At 44.3% G+C, this 21,821-nt stretch overlaps 1 protein-coding gene across 3 annotated transcripts in view; it reads left to right on the top strand.

The window, feature by feature from the left end:
• The window catches only part of CTPS2 (CTP synthase 2), a 1,490,982-nt gene that overhangs the window by 272,717 nt on the left and 1,196,444 nt on the right, over positions 1 to 21,821 (top strand). For all 3 annotated transcript variants that reach the window (XM_069205035.1, XM_069205036.1, XM_069205034.1), the window contains one exon: positions 7,438 to 7,538. In XM_069205035.1, the coding sequence (XP_069061136.1) occupies positions 7,438 to 7,538 (101 nt within the window). The remainder of the gene's footprint in view (positions 1 to 7,437; positions 7,539 to 21,821) is intronic.

Raw genomic sequence — 21,821 nt, 5'->3', positions numbered from 1 at the left:
ACCAGTGTTCTTTCCCTAACCTGTACTTTTGTTTTCACAATTGGCACACCCTGGCATCCAGGTAAGTCCCTTGTAACTAGTACCCCTGGTACCAAGGACCCTGATGCCAGGGAAGGTCTCTAAGGGCTGCAGCATATCTTATGCCACCCTGGGGACCCCTCACTCAGCACAGACACACTGCTTGCCAGCTTGTGTGTGCTGGTGAGGAAAAAACGCGTAAGTCGACATGGCACTCCCCTCAGGGTGCCATGCCAACCTCACACTGCCTATGCAGTATAGATAAGTCACCCCTCTAGCAGGCCTTACAGCCCTAAGGCAGGGTGCACTATACCATAGGTGAGGGCACCAGTGCATGAGCACTGTGCCCTACAGTGTCTAAGCCAAACCTTAGACATTGTAAGTGCAGGGTAGCCATAAGAGTATATGGTCTGGGAGTCTGTCAAACACGAACTCCACAGCACCATAATGGCTACACTGAAAACTGGGAAGTTTGGTATCAAACTTCTCAGCACAATAAATGCACACTGATGCCAGTGTACATTTTATTGTAACATACACCCCAGAGGGCACCTTAGAGGTACCCCCTGATACCTTAACCAACTACCTGTGTAGGCTGACTGGTTTTAGCAGCCTGCCACACTCGAGACATGTTGCTGGCCACATGGGGAGAGTGCCTTTGTCACTCTGTGGCTAGTAACAAAGCCTGCACTGGGTGGAGATGCTTATCACCTCCCCCTTGCAGGAGCTGTAACACCTGGCGGTGAGCCTCAAAGGTTCACCCCCTTTGTTACAGCACCACAGGGCATTCCAGGTAGTTGAGTTGCCCGCCCCCTCCGGCCACGGGCCCACTTTTGGCGGCAAGGCCGGAGGAGATAATGAGAAAAACAAGGAGGAGTCACTGACCAGTCAGGGCAGCCCCTAAGGCAACCTGAGCTGAAGTGACTCTGACTTTTAGGAATCCTCCATCTTGCAGATGGAGGATCCCCCCAATAGGGATAGGAATGTGACCCCCTCCCCTTGGGAGGAGGCACAAAGAGGGTGTAGCCACCCTCAGGGCTAGTAGCCATTGGCTACTGCCCTCCCTGACCTAAACACACCCCTAAATTCTGTATTTAGGGGCTCCCCTGAACCTAGGAACTCAGATTCCTGCAACCTAAGAAGAAGAGGACTGCTGAGCTGAAAAACCCTGCAGAGAAGACGGAGACACCAACTTCTTTGGCCCCAGCTCTACCGGCCTGTCTCCCCACTTCTAAAGACACTGCTCCAGCGACGCTTTCCCCAGGACCAGCGACCTATGAATCCTCAGAGGACTGCCCTGCTCTAGAAGGACCAAGAAACTCCCGAGGACAGCGGCTCTGTTCACCCAAGACTGCAACATTGTTTCAAAGAAGCATCTTCAAGACAACTGCGTTTCCCGCCGGAAGCGTGAGACTTACCACTCTGCACCCGACGCCCCCGGCTCGACTTGTGGAGAAACAACACTTCAGGGAGGACTCCCCCGCGACTGCGAGACCGTGAGTACCCAGAGTTGTCCCCCCTGAGCCCCCACAGCGACGCCTGCAGAGGGAATCCCGAGGCTCCCCCTGACCGCGACTGCCTGACTCCCAGATCCCGACGCCTGGAAAAGACTCTGCACCCGCAGCCCCCAGGACCTGAAAGATCGGAACTCCAGTGCAGGAGTGACCCCCCAGGAGGCCCTCTCCCTTGCCCAGGTGGTGGCTACCCCGAGGAGCCCCCCCCCTTGCCTGCCTGCATCGCTGAAGAGATCCCTCGTTCTCCCATTGATTTCAACGACAAACTCCACGCGTGTTTTCACACTGCACCCGGCCGCCCCCGTGCTGCTGAGGGTGTACTTTCTGTGCTAACTTGTGTCCCCCCCGGTGCCCTACAAAACCCCCCTGGTCTGCCCTCCGAAGACGCGGGTACTTACCTGCTGGCAGACTGGAACCGGGGCACCCCCTTCTCCATTGAAGCCTATGCGTTTTGGGCACCACTTTGAACTCTTCACCTGACCGGCCCTGAGCTGCTGGTGTGGTAACTTTGGGGTTGCTCTGAACCCCCAACGGTGGGCTACTTTGGACCCAAACTTGAACCCCGTAGGTGGTTTACTTACCTACAAAAACTAACAAATACTTACCTCCCCCAGGAACTGTTGAAAATTGCAGTGTCTAGTTTTAAAATAGCTATATGTGTTTTATTTGAAAAGTATATATGCTATTGTGATTATTCAAAGTTCCTAAAGTACTTACCTGCAATACCTTTCATTCAAAGTATTACATGTAAAATTTGAACCTGTGGTTCTTAAAATAAACTAAGAAAATATATTTTTCTATACAAAAACCTATTGGCCTGGAATTGTCTCTGAGTCTGTGTTCCTCATTTATTGCTTGTGTATGTACAACAAATGCTTAACACTACTCCTTTGATAAGCCTACTGCTCGACCACACTACCACAAAATAGAGCATTAGTATTATCTCTTTTTGCCACTATCTTACCTCTAAGGGGAACCCTTGGACTCTGTGCATACTATTCCTTACTTTGAAATAGTGCATACAGAGCCAACTTCCTACAGAGGCAGAAGAATTTACAGTTGTATATACTCCTGAAAACAGATATAAGTATGGAGCCCTATTTCTGAGTAGTAAATTCTCCTCATCACCACTTTTTATTAACGTGTTTTAGAATTACCCTTTTGCCCTGGTTTTTAACAGAACTCCAGGGATATCATAATATGGATAATCAGAGTCCCTGCTCTTGTGATAATTTCTCAACTCAGGATACAATGCACTTTATCATTTTCTCTGGTTCTTACCGTACCCCGAGACAGTACTACATACTACCCCTTTTGCGGGGGGAAAAGTTTTGGCAGTCAAAGCCCGACTTGATATATTTGCAAATGCTGCAATCGTCTACAATTTGCTTCAGTGTGGCTATGTTTTTTGGCAGGAGCACTTAGACTTAGGAAAAAACATTAGTGCTATTAAAGATGTGAGGATTGATTAACTTCCTGTATCCTGCACACGATTTAATCTTGGGGTTTTATTTTTATTATATTTAATAATGTTTTAAGAGTCTAACTCATTTTGCTTTAGGCTGGCTATCAAATAAATGTATTCTGGTCCAGTGTGGATACAAATTTAACATAGCATGTTGTGATTACACGTTTAAATGTTTTAAAATATTTGTCAGCATGAATTTAGATTTTATTTGTGTGGTATTAATCAGAAATTTAAGTTGTGTTTATGTCCATCGACCTACTGCTATTGTGTGTTTTTATGGATTTGAATTAATCTGTAATAAAGAAATTTAAGAACTGCCCTGTCGACCGGGCAAGTAAATTCCAGGCCCAAATCTAAGTCACCTCTAAGGTAAACTTTGTGTGACCCACCAAGCAGAGAGTGACACATTTAAAAAGGGAGGACATGTACTTTTAAATTTTACATGACCTAATAGTAAAAAAAACACCCAAATTTGTTTTCCACTACTGGAAGCCCTATCTCTCCCATAAAATAACATTGGGATTACCTTATTACATCTTATAAGTGTAATTCCCAATATGGAAGAGATACATTTGTCAAGTTTGTTTTCTCAGGGCTCAGAATTTAAAATCACAACTTATGGTGAAGTTAGATTCTAAACTGCAGTTCTGAAAATTCCAAGTAAAGACAGTTTAAAAAGTTGGCATTTTCTTACTTTAGGCATTTGGTGCCTACTGTCTGTCTCCAATACACATCTGGAGTGGGGATGAAAGCTTGGCTTTTGCATTCCTTCTATACAGCCACACACAAAGGGAGCTTAGTTGTGACTGTTAAGCCCTTAACATCCTGATGGTCCATCCAGGGCAGAATGGGTGGAAGGGGCTGACACACCTGAAAGGGCAGTGTCCTGCTGCTCACAAAGTGCTGCGTATCCCCCTGCAGTCAGTCTGGAGCCAGGGCAGGAAGGAAGGGCCTCAGTGCACTTTAAAGACCCTTCCTTGAGGGTCTTCAAAGCACCACTGGGTATAAGTACTGGACCCATGACACCAGAACTTTAGTACACTTCTGGGCCTGTGGATACTCTGCCAGGAAGAAGGACTGCTATGCTGCTACAAGGACAGCCACTCTTCTGTGCTGCTTCTCTGCTGGATGCCTGTTTTGCTAAGCTGACCTACTGCACTCTTGTCTGGGAGTGAGAAGGACTAGACCCTCATCTCACTATCCTTGAACCAAAGTGACTCCAAGGGCTTGCTGCTTGCCTTCTGTTCTGAACTCTCAGGGACATCAAAAGACTTCCCTTCTGTCTACAAACAGCACCTAGATTTTTCTTACCGTAAGTCTTGCCCTGCCAAGAGGTGCCAACCCAGTTCAGGGCCCTTGCAATTAAGTGAAACCACTGCTTTGGAACCAACGCATCGTCACCACTGCATGGAGATAGTTGACGCTTCGCCCGGCAGCGCAGACTAACCCGGCGCATCACATTCTGAACCACCCCACTCGGAACCAGCACATCACACTTGGACCCAACACATCGCTCCCGTTGCATGGAGAATCCCGGCACAACACCCCAACTGCATGGGGATCATCTACACACCTTGTGCTGGAACAAGGATTAAGATACTGTTGCTCGGGGAGTCCTGCGTGTGTCCTGTAGGCGGCCTGCGCTTCATCGCGGGCGGCCTTAACTCTTGCCTTTGTCCCGGTCCAACGCAACCAGATATTCCACTTAAGCACTTATTGCTTCTAACCACAATTTTACATTTAATATTTAAAAATGTATATCTCGACTTCTGTTTATTGGATGTTTCTCATTTTGGTCTTGTTTTGTCCAATAAATTAAGATCTTTGTTTCTAACCTAATGTGAGTTATTTTGTTGTGGTATTGTCACTGTTTTACTGTTTGAAGTGTTGAGTTAAGCGTGATTGCTCTGTGCCAAGTTACTAGAAGGTGAGCACAGGTTACCTTTATGTGTATATCTGACTTACCCTGATTAGGATTGTGGTTCCTGCTTTGACAGGGTGTATACCTCTGCCAACCAGAAGCCCAGTTTCTAACACCTAGAAATATGCTCCCTGGACTCTTGCTGTCACCAAATGGCTGGATCATTTGGTCCAGTTGCTAATCATTTGGATGTGAATGGCAATTTGTTTCTGTTAAATCCTGACAAATTCCCCGCAATCTGTTATTTTCTTTTAAATACCTGCAGCTACCCTTTCTTGTTATTTTTAGACTGAACCATGTGCAAGAGGCGTTTTCAGCTTTCTTCAGAATTTCCTGCTTGAAATTTGCAAAATAAACCATGCTTGTATAAAAAATTAAAATATTGAAATCCGTATTCAGATTTGAGATGTTATAATACGGGTTTGCTGTTCCTTTCACTTGTTATACAAATTCTCTGCAGACAAGCATTATTATGCACAATGATAGTGAGACCTATTTGCTTTGCAATGCTTGCTTGTTACTGTCAGTGCTGAGCTCTAACATGTTTCACCCCACTATTAGCCCGGTACTTAATCCCAAAACCACCCCAAATCTAACTGTTGGAGAAGGTTTTTATCTGGCTCACCTAAGTAAAGTAGTACATTGGCATTCTAAAAGATGAAAGACTTGATACAAGTTAGTATGATTCCATTGCCTTGGTATTTAGCTTCTTCATTACCAGCACAAATAGTAGTGGGCTAAACTGGACACCCTCTTGCAGCTTTCTAGATGTAGAAGACAAAGGCTAACACAGTCATCCGTACCTTTCTATAGAACCAGTATTTAAATTAGTAACCCATGAAGTTTATAAGTGTGTGAGATTTTAAGTGTTTAAGGAGTTACAGTAAGTAAGTTCACGAGCTCAGGTCAAAGGCTTTCTGAGCATCTAAATTGGCCAAAACGGTCAGCTGAACTCCCACATCAGATCATACATTGATATTGCTACCTGTAATCGCTGTCTTCAGAATCTTAATATCAACATTAATAGCTGACAGTGGTCCTTATGACTTACAGTTCACCTGGCCTTTGATGTGTTTTAACTTTAATGTTACTATTACTAACCTCATACTTGGTGGGATTCTTTCTTTTGCCTAGTGCCTTTAAATTTCTCAATCAATTTATGGAACAAAATAGCAGTTTGAGCTTTCTTAATTATTTTTTCTAGAACACCCGCCCGTGAATCCGTATAGACTTTCGGAGTTAAGTGTCTTGGGTTATAATGCTTCACTGTCTTTTGTGTCATGTGTTTGTTCTGTTTCTTAAAATCCAAACGAAGGGCCGTATTTAACTTTTTTTCATGCAGTGCAACTCCTGCATGACACCTTGCTGCGCTGAGTGAAAGGGAGAGGGCAGGAATGTACCATATCTCTGAAGATGTGGCACATTCCTGCCCTCTCCTTCGCTGGTGCACGAAGGAACACCTTCCTGCAAAAAACACTATCCTCTGAGGCATTTTCCTCTGAGGCATACATAGGAAGAGAAAAATAAAGATTTTTTTTTCTTGTTACGCCTCCCCTGGGAAGCCTTAGCATTTCAACGCATTCTCAGGTTTACCACTCATGGTAAATCTGGGAATGTGTCAAAATCCATAGGTGGATGTGTGGAACACCCATGCTCCTCTCAAACGCCAACCTGGGGCAGAGCAATGCAAGTAAGTGACTTGTGCTATCTTGTGTTAGTCCAGATTTAACAATCACCACAGGGCCATGCGAGGAGGCCTTTCATGGATTGGTAATCTGACTTTAGTGTTGCGTTGCCCTTGTGTTACCTTGCGGGACGCAAGAGCAATGCATCACTTTGATGAAACTGGGCCTAGGTCTAACCTCCTTTCCATGAGTTCCTGGGTAAGGCACTTGGGGGGTAATTTAGAGTATGACACAGTTGGTGAATATCTATAAATCCACAGTTCACTTGCCTGCTAAACTTCAGGTCCGCCCACCTCACTGAGAAAACCACCTGGTTTCTTTTGGCAGATCACAAACTGGCTCAGCCATTGTAAACCTCTTCATATCAGCCCAACCACCACAGTGATGTTGTTTTCAATGCAGTGCATATTTTTTCTTTCGAAAACCTCTATGGGAATGCATCATTACTGGCTATTACAAATTTCTCCATTGCCTGCTGTTAATCCATGGGAATTTATATTTTTATTGCAACAAGTCCCATTATACATACTTTTGGAATTGCTTCTCATTTCCACACTGTCACTCCTCCTTTACCACTTATCTCTGTTCTTTCCTCGTAGACCTTGGTTGTTATATTAATGCTGCTGGTTTCTCACTTAGTGTATGTAGTTACCCTTGTTTACCCAGTGCAATACAAATGACAAAACGATAAAAATGATATGTTTCAGGATCTGATGAGCACTTTCTCTGGTGGTATGGATTTTGTATGTTCTGTTGTTTCTTATTTTGTTTGTACTAAAGACCAGTGGAAAAAATGACACAAAAATACGAATAATATTTGTACTTTTTTAGTTGTGCCACACATTACGGATGCCATTCAAGAATGGGTGATAAAACAAGCAAAGGTTCCTGTGGACAATGATACAAGAGAACCACAGATATGCGTAATAGAGGTAAATATTGAACTCTATCTCTATGCGAGATTACTTTTTGCATTGTTTTCTTGATATCATAGACTGAAATACTTTTAAAAAAACAGGAATTTTGTGTGATATCTAGGTACTTGTTGATAAGTATATATAATGAAACACTGCAATGATCAATATAAGGTGTTTAGTGACATAAAGTGGTACTTTTATATGACTATACTATTTCAGTATATAATGAACAATTAATAGTTTGTCCGTGAAGGGTGTGTTGTGTTGGTGGAAGGTGGGAGCTATAAAGGCTTCTCCTAAGTGACTGGGCTTTGTTAACATTGTCTCCCCATGTGGTGAAGTTACTTTATTATTATGCTGCCTACAGCTATCACCCCCAGCACATTTCAAGGGGTTAAAGCTACAGTGTTTGTCGATGCTATTATATATCTATCTGAAATTGACTGGATGTTCTAATCATAACTGTAATAATGTACACCAACACAAGAAAAAAATACGGGGTTCAATAGAAACCTATATTTACCCTGGGTCCATTCCTAGCCAACCTCCCTGCACAGGAGAGTTAATTATCAAGCCCCAGTTTGGGTAGTGGAGAAGTGAAACACATCACACAATGCACCTCAACACTTCTGGGTAAGCAGGGTGATCTTTGAAAAGGTTGTAACTCCACTTTCCCTTTTGTACTTAGTTATCATCCCTCCTTAGCATGAGCAATGTCCTCGGGTATTGATCATACACAATTGTGGTCTGTTTGTCCCTCCTGCAAGGGCGCTGTTAGCACCTGCTATATCAGCGTAAGCAGGACTGCTATTTTGGCAAAATAACTTGTTTTATGGCATTTCCTAACTTTGATCTTTGAATCTAAGTACTGCAAGAAAAAGAGGGTGTCCCAAAACATTGATTTCTCTTGTTAATTTCCATAGGAAAATTGGGGACCTGGTACAAAAGATGGCTAAACTGAATTATACCAAATCTGGCAAAAGTTAGAACTTTACGCAGAAAGTGTGCTTTTTGTTATTTGATGTAAATCCATTCAGCCATTTCGATATGTATGTTTTAAGAGATGTGGTTAGGTTGGTCATGAAGTGGATAAGAAGGTAGTGATATCTGGACTGTTGGTGTCCAGATATCCTCTAATTGGCCACTTTAAAGAGGGCTTGCAATCATGATTATCTGACCACAACAATATGTGGTGGCAGTCATTACAGGAATTGGGGACATGGTCCCTGTGTAATAAATATGAATTAAAAAATATAAGAGGGCACAGTGAGCCTCTCTCATCCCAAAAGGACCATCCCTTGGGTGGCTGGCCAAAACATGGACAACATGTTGTGGCAGCCATTACAGTACTGAGCCATTACAATGGGCCGTGGTCACCATTGAAAAGCATTGTAGTAAATGCTAGGTCTCGAGAGTCTCAAAAAGGAGCACTTATATAAGGTGATTACAGATTTTAGTCACAATTTAATGATTTATTCGTGGTATCATACTAAATTTAGGAAGTGTGTTTTTTCCAGAGTTATTGTATCCTGTGATAAGTGCCAACCCTCTTTTGAGATCGGATGTGCCATGTTAGCAAGAAAACTGTTTTCTCTCATAGTTTTCTCATGGAGATTAATGAAGGTGTTCTAGAAGCTAAAAAGAGAGCACATCTTGTATAAGTTCACACAATCTTCCTCAGCCATATGAGAATAACATCTAATATTCTGTGAAAATGTAGTTCCAACACCAGCAGCAGGTCACCTGATTCCAGAGTGTGCTGTTGCAGCTTCCCACAATGTTCTAATAAACAACCAGAATGCTGGCATTGTCCGCATTCTCATGTGGTGCCGGATGGCACAACAAGTAGTCTGCATGGTTCTTGCTCCCCCGGGCGATAGATCACCTCCATGCGGTAGTGCTCTAATCAGGTGGGCCAGTGTTCGATTTTCGGCGGGGGGTGAGGTGTGGTGCCTCTGAAAAGTGGGACGAGTGGCTGGTGGTGTTTGACCACTCAGAATGGACTCCCGCTGAGGTAGAGGTGGAAATGTCCAGAAGCCCATTCGATCACAAGAGCTTCCCTTCCTATCTGGGCATACCTCCTCTCTGTTGGTGTAAGTGGTTTGCTCGCAAATGCTAGCGGCACCCATCTCTCTGGTTCCACCTCCTGGGTGAGCACGGTGCCAAGGCCTACCGGGCTTGCGTCAACCAATAGTTCTTTCCTCTTTTTCGGATCATAGTATGCCATTGTGGTTTTGCTTAGCAGGGCTGTCTTTATTGTCTGGACTGCCTCCTTTTCCTTTTTGCTCCTCGACCAGGATGTGTCAGCTTTGGTTAAGGCTCTCAGAGGTTCTGCAATGGTGGCCAGTTTTCGTATAAATCTGCCACAGTAGGTGGCTATTCCGAGGAAACTGCGAACTTCAGTTGTGGTTTTTCTCAATAGACGTTTGGAAAAATTAGAATTTTTCTTTGTGGAGTGTGACGCCATGTTCCCAGAGGCTGTAGTACCCCTCCTGGGGGATGATCAGAAGAAAACTAGTCCCGGTTGCTGTTCCGTAACCTGGTTGTCTGCCATGCTTATGTGGTGTGTAAAGTCACTTCTTTTGCCTATATAGTGGTCTCTTTATATTTTTGCTTGGCAGGTGGAGAGTGTGTTTAGATATTACCCTTCCCCTGGTGTGGCTCTGTTTCTTTCGCAAGTGGGCCTTGCGTGCACTCACTATCAAAAATACTGATGAGGGAGCCTTCCCCTCCTCCCACGTGTTCAGGACAGTGGATGAGGGTGAACGAGCAAATGCCATGCCTACCGTGGTCCTAGGCTATGTGGAGCATCACTCGTTATGCACACCAGGAGCACAAGGCGTGCAGGATGAATCGCTGATCTCCAGGCCACCAGGGTCCTTGGAAATCACCCACTTCGCAGTCCAATGGTAATCAGGGGTGGGGCCTGTCCTCGCACTGCATACGCGGACTTGATTTGTCGGATGTCTGGATGCGGCTTAGGGAGGCCGCAAGCTGGGAGCGGTACTGGAACTAGGCTAGCGGGTGAGGGAGGTGAAGAAGTCTATCTGGAGCAGAGCGTGGTGGGTATGGAGCTCCTTGAGGTGTGGTAGCCTGCAGTTGGGCGTTGGAGCCAAGCTGCGCAACAGCAGAGGTGGGCCGGCTGGGCAAGCGGATTCCCTCTGGGTCGGATGCAGACCTGTGGGGAGGGGTGGGCCGTATTGGCACACTACTCATTCAGACGCACAGGTGGTCACCCTCGTCACCATTGTTGAGACCCGTGCTGGGGTCCACGGCCACGTGCCAGCGCGGGCCTAATCAGCATGCCTGGAATGAAGTGTCACACGTTTACTGGGTATGAGTGAGTAGACCTCGTGCAGCCTCCACCCATTTGTCATATAGCTTCTGGTCACGCCTGGCCACATGATGTGAAAGGTGTACATCTGGGGTGATGTGCAGCCGCCAAAGTGGTCCTGAGTGGCTCAGAACACACCTTAGCCTGAAAACAGCTGTTATTTCTGAATCTCCTAAATAGACTAAAGCAAATAATGTTGTATTGTACCGTGGCTTTTGCACGGTTGACATATAATCATATCTGTGTTTAACAATCAACCAAGCTTTGTATTTGGGAAAGTTAAATAAACCGTTAGAAAAATCTAACATCCGTGCGAAGGATGTTCTCACGTAGTTTTAAAGTTTTGTGGTCGAAGGCACCGAATGAAGTGAACAAATATTTATGATTTGAAGACATGCAGTCACTCTTATAGTGAGTAAACTGTGTATGTAAACGCATATATGCACACATCAAAAAAAGTTTATCGTTTGTAAGTGCAGCCCACCATAACTGCCGAGTCAGAGAACAAAAACATATCATCAAAATTATATCCATAGCATAAATGTGGTGCTTTTTTACGACTGTCCACCAGAGTGTACTAAAGGACCATTCTGTTATGGCTTCCCTCCTAGACCACAGCACTAAATGTCTGCCTATGGTGTATAATTAGAAACCTTTTTTTGAATTTCATGGATTTCGTTCTGATAATTTAGCTCGTTTAACTCATGTTGTCGATTGTGTTAATGCTATGTTTTTTCTGAGAAGGGCAAATTGAAACTGTACAGGTAGTCTTAAGGCTCCCTGTGGGACACACAGCGTGTGTTGACGTGCAAACAAACAACAGGCAGCAGATGTGAACATTTTTAAAACGTCAGAATGCATTTCACTTTCAGTTAAGATATTGTGTTGGTGGGGTTTAGCCCTAAGCTTTCAAACATTTAAAATGACAAAACATATACATCAGATATCAGAAAATAAAAGTCGGTTTACTTGTTTTAAAAAAACTACTCAAGCATGTTGAATGATAGTATTGTAGGGTGAGTAGTTAAACTGTATGTCTTCTGTAGACTACATTTGGCTCTGTGATACAGAAATGCAGATTTTTCTAGCTTGAATGATGAAAAAGGGTCCTGATCTTACTATTTTCAGAAACTTGGAGGCGAATATTAAGTTTCCTTTTCATATTGCTACTTTTATCATAGTATCCACAAAATACAGAAAACTACACTACCCCTCAAAAAAACTTTGGTCCTACCACAACATTTAGAGGGAGTGAAACCTATCAGTAATGAGTTTAGTGTGTCTCTCTCTCTTTCAATATCTCTCTCTCTCTCTAACTCCCATTAATCTGACTTATTTGATACACTGAAACTCCTGCTGTATTCCGGGATCCCCATGCACCAGGCCTTTGGGTTGTGGACTTCAATTATGTACTGGACGTGGACTGAGCCGTTCACTTCCTCCTCTGCGCAATGCGACGTGCATTAGAACAACGCAACACTTCCCTGACTGGGTGACCCAATGACGATTACATGATGTGTGGCGCATGGGACATCCCGTAGAATGCGAATATTCGTTTTATTCCTTGGTTCAGGACGTCCAGACAAGATAGGGTTTAATTCTCTGCAGTGATCGACTGGAGTTGCGGATTACCCAATCGGAATATTTAGCCCTTACTTTATCAGTCCATTGGCCGTTACAGATAGTGCTTCAATGGGACAGGACATGCATGAGAATTCCCACCTGGCACCTACCTGGCATCCACAGGCAGTAGCGCTGCTTGATTCCCTATATAAGGGTGATCTATCGAAGTGCGTCACTCAGTATTTCGTCCTCAACAAGGAGTCCCCCCCATCCAGGGCTGTGAAGTAGGATGCGCACAAAGTAGTTCTGCGGGTGGTCACTGGATGGCTGCAACGTGTGTGGTGGGGAGGGGTCTCTGCACACTGCAGAACAAACTGATTTGGATAGAAAGGGAGCTGCGCCCTATGTAGAGGGAAGTGGATAATCGCACAATAGGGGTTGAGTGTCTCCGGGGACTCAGTCAGCAGTATAGGGAGGTGAAAACACAATCCGGATGGCATGATTACAGGCTTCACCTTATCATGTTGCATGCAGAAGGTGATCGCTCAGGAAGACTGCTGGCATAGCTGGTCATCATATAAACCACAGAGGGTTACCCATAAACCCGAAGGGGCTGGGTGGAAACTGAATATCAAGGACTACAGTGCCCCCAGAGGAGAACAAAAATTATTTACAGACATTATAGGCAGCATAGGTACAAGATAAGTTAAGAATAAACTTTTATTCAAACACGTATAGACAATAAAATCCTATTTATATAATCATTAGTAGGAAACCCTATCACAAACAAAAGACGGAAGGACAGAGAAGTGCCAAAATAAAAAGTGCTTGTGGTTTAACAGAAAAGAAAGAGTATAATCAATATCCCACGAATCCAAAAAGCTATATATAAAAAAAACTATATAAAAAAAAAAAAGGCAGCCGGTTGGTTAATCTTTCACTGCATTGAGTTAATCTCGAGTTGTTTTTGGAAATATAAATTTCCTTATTGAGTCCTTCCTTGCTAGCCTAAGCAATGACCAATCCAGGCTGAAACATTCACGTCGATGTTTCGACCCCTTTCTCTCCTGGGCCACATCAACGCTCCACAACGGGCCTTCTTCAGGACTGACTGATGGGAGCCCCCTATCTTCTAAAACAAAATCTTCTGGCCACCTTCTTCTTCCCAGAATTTCAATTTGCCAACCGACTGAATCTATTTACTTATTCAGAAGTTAATTACTCCAAATATATCCCGTATACAACTCATCTATCTATATCAAGGATCCTTGATCTGGAGTGACTTGACGCGTGAATCGGCAAGCAGACACGACCCGTACGGAGATTGGACTGAAATGAACCATAGATGAGTCTTATACGGGATATATTTGGAGTAATTAACTTCTGAATAAGTAAATAGATTCAGTGAGCATGTTGAAGCAGATCCAAATAGTTTTGCCAGACTCAGAGCCACGCTGTGCTGCCCAGAATTCAACAGTATGCCCACCCAGAATCAGACACCTATGCCCCACAGTATGATGTTGAGGACGAAGGTGGGGTCAATGATGACCAATATATTGATGTCAATCTTTTTGATGACTTCCAGGAGGCCAGTGCTGTGCATGGCTCTCAAAATATTGGTTTCTCCTCAGCAAATGCAGCCATGACTGCTGAGGAATCCACCTCTGTGAGAAATTGGGTTGTTAGTTGACTAAGGTGTGAGCCCTGGTCAAGCAGCAACCACAATTCTTGTTAGGGCAAGGTACAAGCAAACCCCAAACTAACCTTTTCTCACCCTTTGGTAGTTTGGCACAGAGCAGCCAGGCTTAACTTGAAGGCAGTGTGTAAATTATTTGTGCAACACTGGACTGCGACAAAATCAAAAGTTCGGGCCCACCAGGATGAAGCGAGGCTACAAGGACCCAATTGGCCTGCTGAACCAAAGGAGCTGAAACCTGGGTTGCAAAGCGATGCATCAGTTTGGAACCACACAGTAGAGGGGATGCATCAACTTTGTTTACGCAGCAGCGGCAACGCATCGGTCCCGAGATGCGGTGAGGCTGCAGTGCTAGTTCCCAATGCGTCAACATCGAGGACCCAGGCACCAAGGCTTGCGATGCAAAGGCCGGTGGCGTGGATGTGTTGGGCAGTCCAGGGAATGCATCAGTTTCGATGAGTAAAGAGGCTGCAATGCAGTGTTTCGGCATCACCGTCAAGGCTGCTGTCAACAGGGATGTGAGGACCCTGCTCCGAGAAAGCGCTGCAATACTGGTTCTGAAGGCGATGCACTGGTTTCAAGATGCAAGATATAGCGGCGATACGAGTCTTAGTGCACTGCTTCTGAACCACGCCGTAGGGGTGATGCATTGATTTTCTCCACCCAACAGCAGCAATGCATCAGTTTTGTTCCCACAGCAGAGGATGCGTCAGTCCTGCTGGAGCAAGTACCTTAGGCCCACTTCCTGGGATCAAGGACTAGAATGGCACCATTTAGCAGGACAGACCCACAGATGGCAGAGTCCAGGTGCAGGAGTGGGGTGGTGGGAAATCTATTATGTCCTTAAGACTTCAGATCCGGAGACCAACTACTAGCCCTGCAAGTTACTCTGGGTTCTTGATTGGAGAAATTCAGGTCCAGTCCTTCTCACTCCCAGGCAAGGGGGCAGCAGGCACAGATTAGCTAGCAAAGCAGGAGTCCAGCAAACAGCAGTCCAGTAGAGTCGCAGGTGTTCAGCAGCAGAGCAGTCCTTCTTCCTGGTAGAGGATCCACAGGTACAGAAGTATACTGAGTTGGTGGTGTCTGAGTTCCAAATCTTATACCCAGTGGTACCTTTGAAGTGGGGAAACTTCAGAGACATGCCGTTGAAGTGCACAGATGCCTTGCCTGGCTTCAGACTCATCACTGGGGCTATGCAGCCATTTGTGTGTGGAAAGGACACCGCCTATTCGGTGTATGTGAGGCTGTGTCCAGCTCCTCTTTCCCATCCTGCCAAAGGTGGCCCATCAGGACACCGATGGCTCATCCAGTCACACCTAAGCTCCCTTTGTGTGTGGCTGTTTAGGGGGAATACACAAAGCCCAGCTGTCCCTGACCCCAGACATGTAACCAGAGACATTCAGTATGCACCAAATGGCTAAGGCAAGAAAATGGCAACTTTACAAATGTGGCATTTTTGTCATTGCAATTTAAAATCAGACTTCACCATAAGCTGTGATTTTAAATTGTGACTGCAGAGACACCAAACTCGAAAAGTCTATCTCTCCATATTGTGAAGTATACTTATAAAATGTAATAATGTAATCACAATGTTAACGTATGGGAGGGATGGGCCTTGCATCGGTGAAAAGCGAATCTAAGAGTTTTTCCCCACCAGGACATGTAAAACTAAAAGAACATGTCCAACTTTTTAACTGCACTGCATCCTGCCCTTGGGGCTGTCTAGGCCCTACCTCAGGAGTGACTTATATGTATTAGAAAGGAAGGTTTGGGCCTGGCAAAAGGTTGGCTTCACCAGGTCGATATTACAGTTTAAAACTGCACACACAGGCTCTACAGTGGCAGGCCTGAGACAAGTTTAAAGGGCTACTTGAGTGGATGGCACAATCATTAGTAAACTTTACTTTAAAGGCCCTGGGCACATATAGTGGCACTACTAGGTAAATTTAATATTCAAAATGGGGATAACCCAATGGTAACGATGTTTTAGGAAAATAGCACAGGCACATTAGCACTGGTTAGCAGTGGTAACGTGCAGAATCCTAAGTCCAGCAAAAGCGAAGCGAGCAACAACAGGAGGTCTGAAGGCAAAAAGTTAGGGGATACTACTTCCAGGATGCCGGGCCTACCAGCCTACTTTTTAACTCTCATGCGGAGGGCGGCAGAGATTTTTGACCCTACCATACCTTCTCAAGAAGTCAAGACTAATGTACCTCTCTTCCCATTTAACAAGACCTTGATTGATATTCTGATGAGCAAAGCCAGGATCTTGCCCTCCATTTTATTGGCAGGCCTGCTCCTTGAGACACAGAGCCTAGAGGTCCAAGCATCCACTAGTTGCTTAAACCCCAATGCATTCTTTACTGCTCCCCTTGTCAGGGAATCCAAGAGGATGGAGACATTTGCTAAACAAATGTTCGCCTCAGACAGTCTTGCCTATGGGTCTGTAAAAGCATCATGCCTCCTTGTCAGATATTCGCATGCACAATGGAACAAAGTGGCGGGTGTCTTGCCAGCTGTCCCCGACAATATCCGTCCAACCTTACAACAACTGATCATATAAAGACTTGATGCAGCAAAATATTCTATAAAATCAGGCCCATGCCTGGATTCACTCCACAGGCTTTTCATCAGATGTTCAGTAGTCCCTTATGGACATGCCCTTTGATGGCTCTAGGCTGTTCAGAGCAAAAACACACTCCACACTTGAACTGTTTAGAGGAAGAAAGGCAGCTTACTGCTCTCAGGACTCAGTTCCATCAGTTCAGGAGTTCTCCCAAAAGTATCACCCCTTTTGAAGCTTCGGAAAGGACTACCAGTAGAGACTAATACAATATGTTCCTCAACAACAACAGGGCGCCTACAACTTTTGAGGAAGAGACTAAGTAACACACCACCAGCATTCAGACCCCCAGGTGCAATGAATGACACAAGCCCCAAACCCTTGCCCCAGAGCTGCCACAAAATCTCTTTAAATTACCCTTGGTGGCTCAGAAATGCCCTGTAGGAGATCACATTAGCTTTCACCTTTCTGATGGAGGAGCACCACATTGGATCAATGAGTGCTCCGGATCATGCAACAAGGATATGCCATACCATCCTCTGTTATCCCCTAGACATATAACTCACACCACAACAATTTCCATAGCGCCACTTGCCCATACTCCGCTGAGAAGTTCAGGCTTTCTTGGCCAAGGGAGCAATAGAGAAGGTGCCAACATCAGAGATTGGTACTGGTTGCTACTCCTTTTATTTCATAGGCAGAAAAAAACAGAGGCATTCACCTCAGTCTCCTCCCTCCGAACTTCTTCTTCTGCCCAGACAAGTTCAAGATAGGAGGTGAGATTGCACTGCATCGCTTGGGCTTTGCTTTTACCACAATTTTTAAACCTGTTTCTTTCACAGTCTTTCAAAGCTTTATAGTGGTTATACTTTTTGTCAAGAGAAGCTTACTCTTAACGAAGGAGGGAGGAGCGAGAAAACCATAGAATTTTGTTTTACTTGTTTAACTGTACTAACCATAGAGTCTCCTGGAAGGTTGGCGCTCTAGTGGTTAGCTGCTCTCAACATTTAATGGTGGCTGAGGAACGGGCATGCAGGTGAGATTGCGCTGCACAGATTGAGCTTTGCTTTTACCACAATTTTTAAAAGTGTTTCTGTCACCGTGTTTTAAAGCTCTTTAGTGGTTTTACTTTTTGTCAAGGGAATCCAACTTTTAATGAAGGGGGCAGGAGCGGGAAAACCATAGAGTTTTGTTTTACTTATACTAACCATAGAATAATCGTGAAGGTTGGCACTCTAGTGGTTAGCTGCTCTCAGTATTTTATGGCGGCTGGGGTGCGCAGGTGAGATTGCGCTGCACCACTTGTGCACAAATTTTAAAAGTGCTTCTTTCATTGTGTTTTAAAGCTTTTTAGTGTTTTATTTTTGTCAAGAGAAACTGACTTTTAGCAAAGGAGGGAGGAGCGAGAAAACCATAGAGTTTTGTTTTACTTGTATTATTAATCAAATCAATAAATAACTTTATTTCGGCTAAAAGCCATAAAAGTATCCAATAAACAGCAAACCATAATCATACAGTAAAGTTATAAATAGATGAAAGAAAAAGGGTTCCACAAAATACATTAAAAAGCGCTAACATTTCTACTGGGTTGAATTGTTAAAACTCAATTATAAAAACAATGCAGGACGGATATCAAATTTTAAAATCCTGTGAGCCTATCTTATCTTAGTTCCACGTAGTGGTCTGTTTCTGCCTAAAGTAATTTAATCTAAAATGAATTGTTGATACATAGGATTATAACAATAATACAAGACTAACATCAGAATTTCTTTTTTAAAAGCTAAGCCTTCCTGTCTTGATTGCACATAGTAGTCTTCTTTTGCCTAAAGTGGTTATGGCTATACCAATCAATTAGCAGCATTTTCTCTGGTCCTTATGGCCCATGCGCTTTGTAGATACCTTGCGACTGCAAAAACTACCTTATCACTTGTGTCACTTGCAAGAATTCGCAAGGATATGTTATGTTTCCTTATCCCCATTAGTCTACATAGAGGGATAATCCACTTCTTCCTGGACGCCGAATATCTGGGACAAAAAAACATAAAGTGTGGCGAGTGCCTCTGGTTGCTCAGGGCAGAAATTACAAAAGCTCGATTTGTAAACCTCCTTGCTCCATCTTACAGTGAATGTATTAAGTGCCAATATCCCTAGCCTAAACTTGTACTAACCATAGAGTCACCATAAAGATTGGCTCTCTAGAGGTTAGCTGTACTCAATATTTAATGGCAGTTGGGGCGTGGGCACGCAGGTGAGTTTATGCTGCAGCACTTGAAATTTGCTTTTACCACAGTTTTTAAAAGTGTTTTTGTCACTGTGTTTTAAAGCTTTTTATTGGTTTTACTTTTTGTCATGGGAAACAGACTTTTTTTTATCAAAGGAGGGAGGATCAGGAAAACCACAGAGTTTTGTTTTACTTGTACTAACCATAGCGTTGCCGGGAAGGTTGGGGCTCTAGTCGTTAGCTGCCCTCAATATTCAATGGCGGCTGGGGTGCCTGTGCACAGCGGCATGCAGTGAGCGTGCCGCTGGTGTGCCAAAGGCAAGCCCGCCTGTGCCTGTCTTCGGCGAATGGGACCAGGGGCCAGAAACTATGTCCTGACGCCCACCAATCAGGTAAGCTACTCTTTACAGCAACTTATGTCATTTAGACTGCCACCTAATAGTGTGTGCTCCCCCGCCCCCAAACTGGAAAACAGTGAACAGCACTGCACAGTCTGCAGCTATTCCCTGGAGACACGAGACAGCTCCAGTGCAGCATTATCCAGATCCCACAAGGAAAGGGAACTATGGAAGATGTTCCTAGTTAATTGTAGGTCCCTACCATGTCATAAAACTGAGATAAGTTTGATGATAGAGGATGAACAGCTGTATGTTTTATTCCTTTACGGAAACCTGGCTCCATGAAAGTGCTGGTCCAGAGATCATGGTGGCCCTACCGACGGGCTATCATATATGTAGACTAGATTGAGTAAACAGAGAAGGTGGGATAGCGCAATTGTCCTAAAAGACAAGTACAGATACATTGTTAATCCCCTGCCTATTCCTGATTGTGAAAACTTTCAGTTAACTATATCTCTATCCTTTACATGTACCTTTCCACGGGTTCTACTATACAGACCTCCTGGATCTCGTTCTAAGTTTATTGAGGCCTTCCCGGGCTCATTGACGTGTTTGACCATTGAAAAACCCAACACTACCATTTTGGGAGACTTCAACATACATATAGATGAGGTTAACAACCCATCAACCAGTAGGCTAATGTAGGATGTGAAGGCTATTCTATTTAAACAAAAAGTAGGTGGCCCCACTCTTAACAAATGGTCATTTTTTTGTAATGACCTAAAGATCCAGGCAAAAAAAGCCTTTCCCTTTGCTCTGGACAGAACTTTATCTCATTCCTTTTAGACTTGAGAATTTTATGGCCACAGCTGTGACCAGGTTCTCATTGAGAATAGACCGAAGATGGTCTGAACTTCAGATTAAGGAATAGATGGCAGCCCTTGCCACGTCAATACCTATGCTAGGGGACAATCCAGATACTGCCTATCGACAGTGGGAGGAGTGGGTGATACAAGATCTTGATAGTAGCACCCCAGTCACCAAAATAAAGCAGGGATCAAAAGCAAAAACTGCCCCATGGTTCAATGCTCATCTTGCCTCTCTGAAGAAAAGCTGTAAGAAATTAAAGAGGAAGTGGAGTAGATCATATGAAGATCATTTAAAAATAGCTTATAGAATAGCTATCAGGCACTATCATGGAGAAATTAAAAAGGCTCAAGCAACCTATAATGAAGATAAAATCGGCCAGGCATCCAATGGAACTGTTTAAGATTGTTAAATTCCTAATTTCTTCTAAAAGTGGTAGTTCCCTTCCATCCCCCTCTGTAGCTCATTGCAATGAGCTAGCAGCATTCTTTCAGAAGAAATTCACAGACGTTTATGAGTTGTTACTACTTAATCTTGCTAGACCCACAAAACAGCAAGTTATGCCCATGTCTATGCACTCCTCAACAGGATTGTCCTCCTTCCCCTGCATCACTGAGGATGGTGCACTTACATTGATCAGCAAGGTGAAATATGGCTCCCCTCTAGACCCCGCTCCACCGCTCCGTCGCCTATTCTGTCAAAAAAACTGCAAGTTATACTTCAGACTTTAGTTGAATTACTCAAGCTGTTACTCTTGTTCTAAAGAAATAGAAACATGCAGTAAACAGGCCTCTGCAAAAAAAAGCTCATTTAGATCCTACCTCTCCAAGGAACAACCAACCAATTTCCCTGCTACCCGCTATTGGTAAGATCCTTGAAAAGCACACCAATCAAACTCTCTTGAGGTTTCCTGAAGAAAATCACTGCCTGCATGCTACTCAAATGTGTTTTCATGCCCAGCAAAGTATGACACAGCCCTCCTAGCTGTTACAGAGCAGTTAAAATCCATTCTAGGTCACGGAGGTGCTGCTGCGATCATCCTGCTGGATTTAAGTGCCACGTTTGATTCAGTTGACCATGCAATACTTCGAGTCAGACTCAGAGAAAGAGTAGTTCTAGATAACATACTGAAATGGTTCACCTCCTTTTTGAGGTACTCAACCTTTCAAATCTGTGAAAACTCATGTTTCTCAGATGTCATGCCGGTGAAGTATGGGGTCTCAAGGGCTCGGCCTTTAGCCCTACACTCTTTAATGTGTACATGTGCCCTTTGACAGAAATTGTGCAGGAATATGGATTATATGGGATTATCACTAGTCTCCTGTGCTGATGATAAACAACTGGTTCTATCATTTGCCCAGGGCAAGAGGTCAGGACAAAATCAGTTAGCCCCCTACCTAGAAAGAGTCACCAGGTGGATGGCAAAATGGTGCCTAAAACTGAACTGGGAAAAAAATGAGTTAAAGATTCTAGGGAACAGTCCAGACCCCTAACCTGCGATTAGCTGGCCAGAGTGTTTGGGGAAGCTTCCTGTCCCTTCCTCCCCCATAAAAACCCCCCTTGGAATGTGGTTGGATAAAGCCCTACCCATGGATGGACACTCAAAAAAGCTTGCAACTACCTGTTTGCCTGTTCTCAGGACCCTGCACAAAATTTTGGATCTCATCCTACAGGCTTCTAGAAGAATAGTGATCCAGCCCTTGGTCTTGTCTCATA

Source organism: Pleurodeles waltl, chromosome 8 (genome assembly GCF_031143425.1).
Source record: "Pleurodeles waltl isolate 20211129_DDA chromosome 8, aPleWal1.hap1.20221129, whole genome shotgun sequence".
NCBI classification, from domain to species: Eukaryota; Metazoa; Chordata; class Amphibia; order Caudata; family Salamandridae; genus Pleurodeles; species Pleurodeles waltl.
The sequence above is the reverse complement of the archived record's forward strand: the minus strand, read 5'-3'. Positions and strand labels throughout refer to the sequence as shown.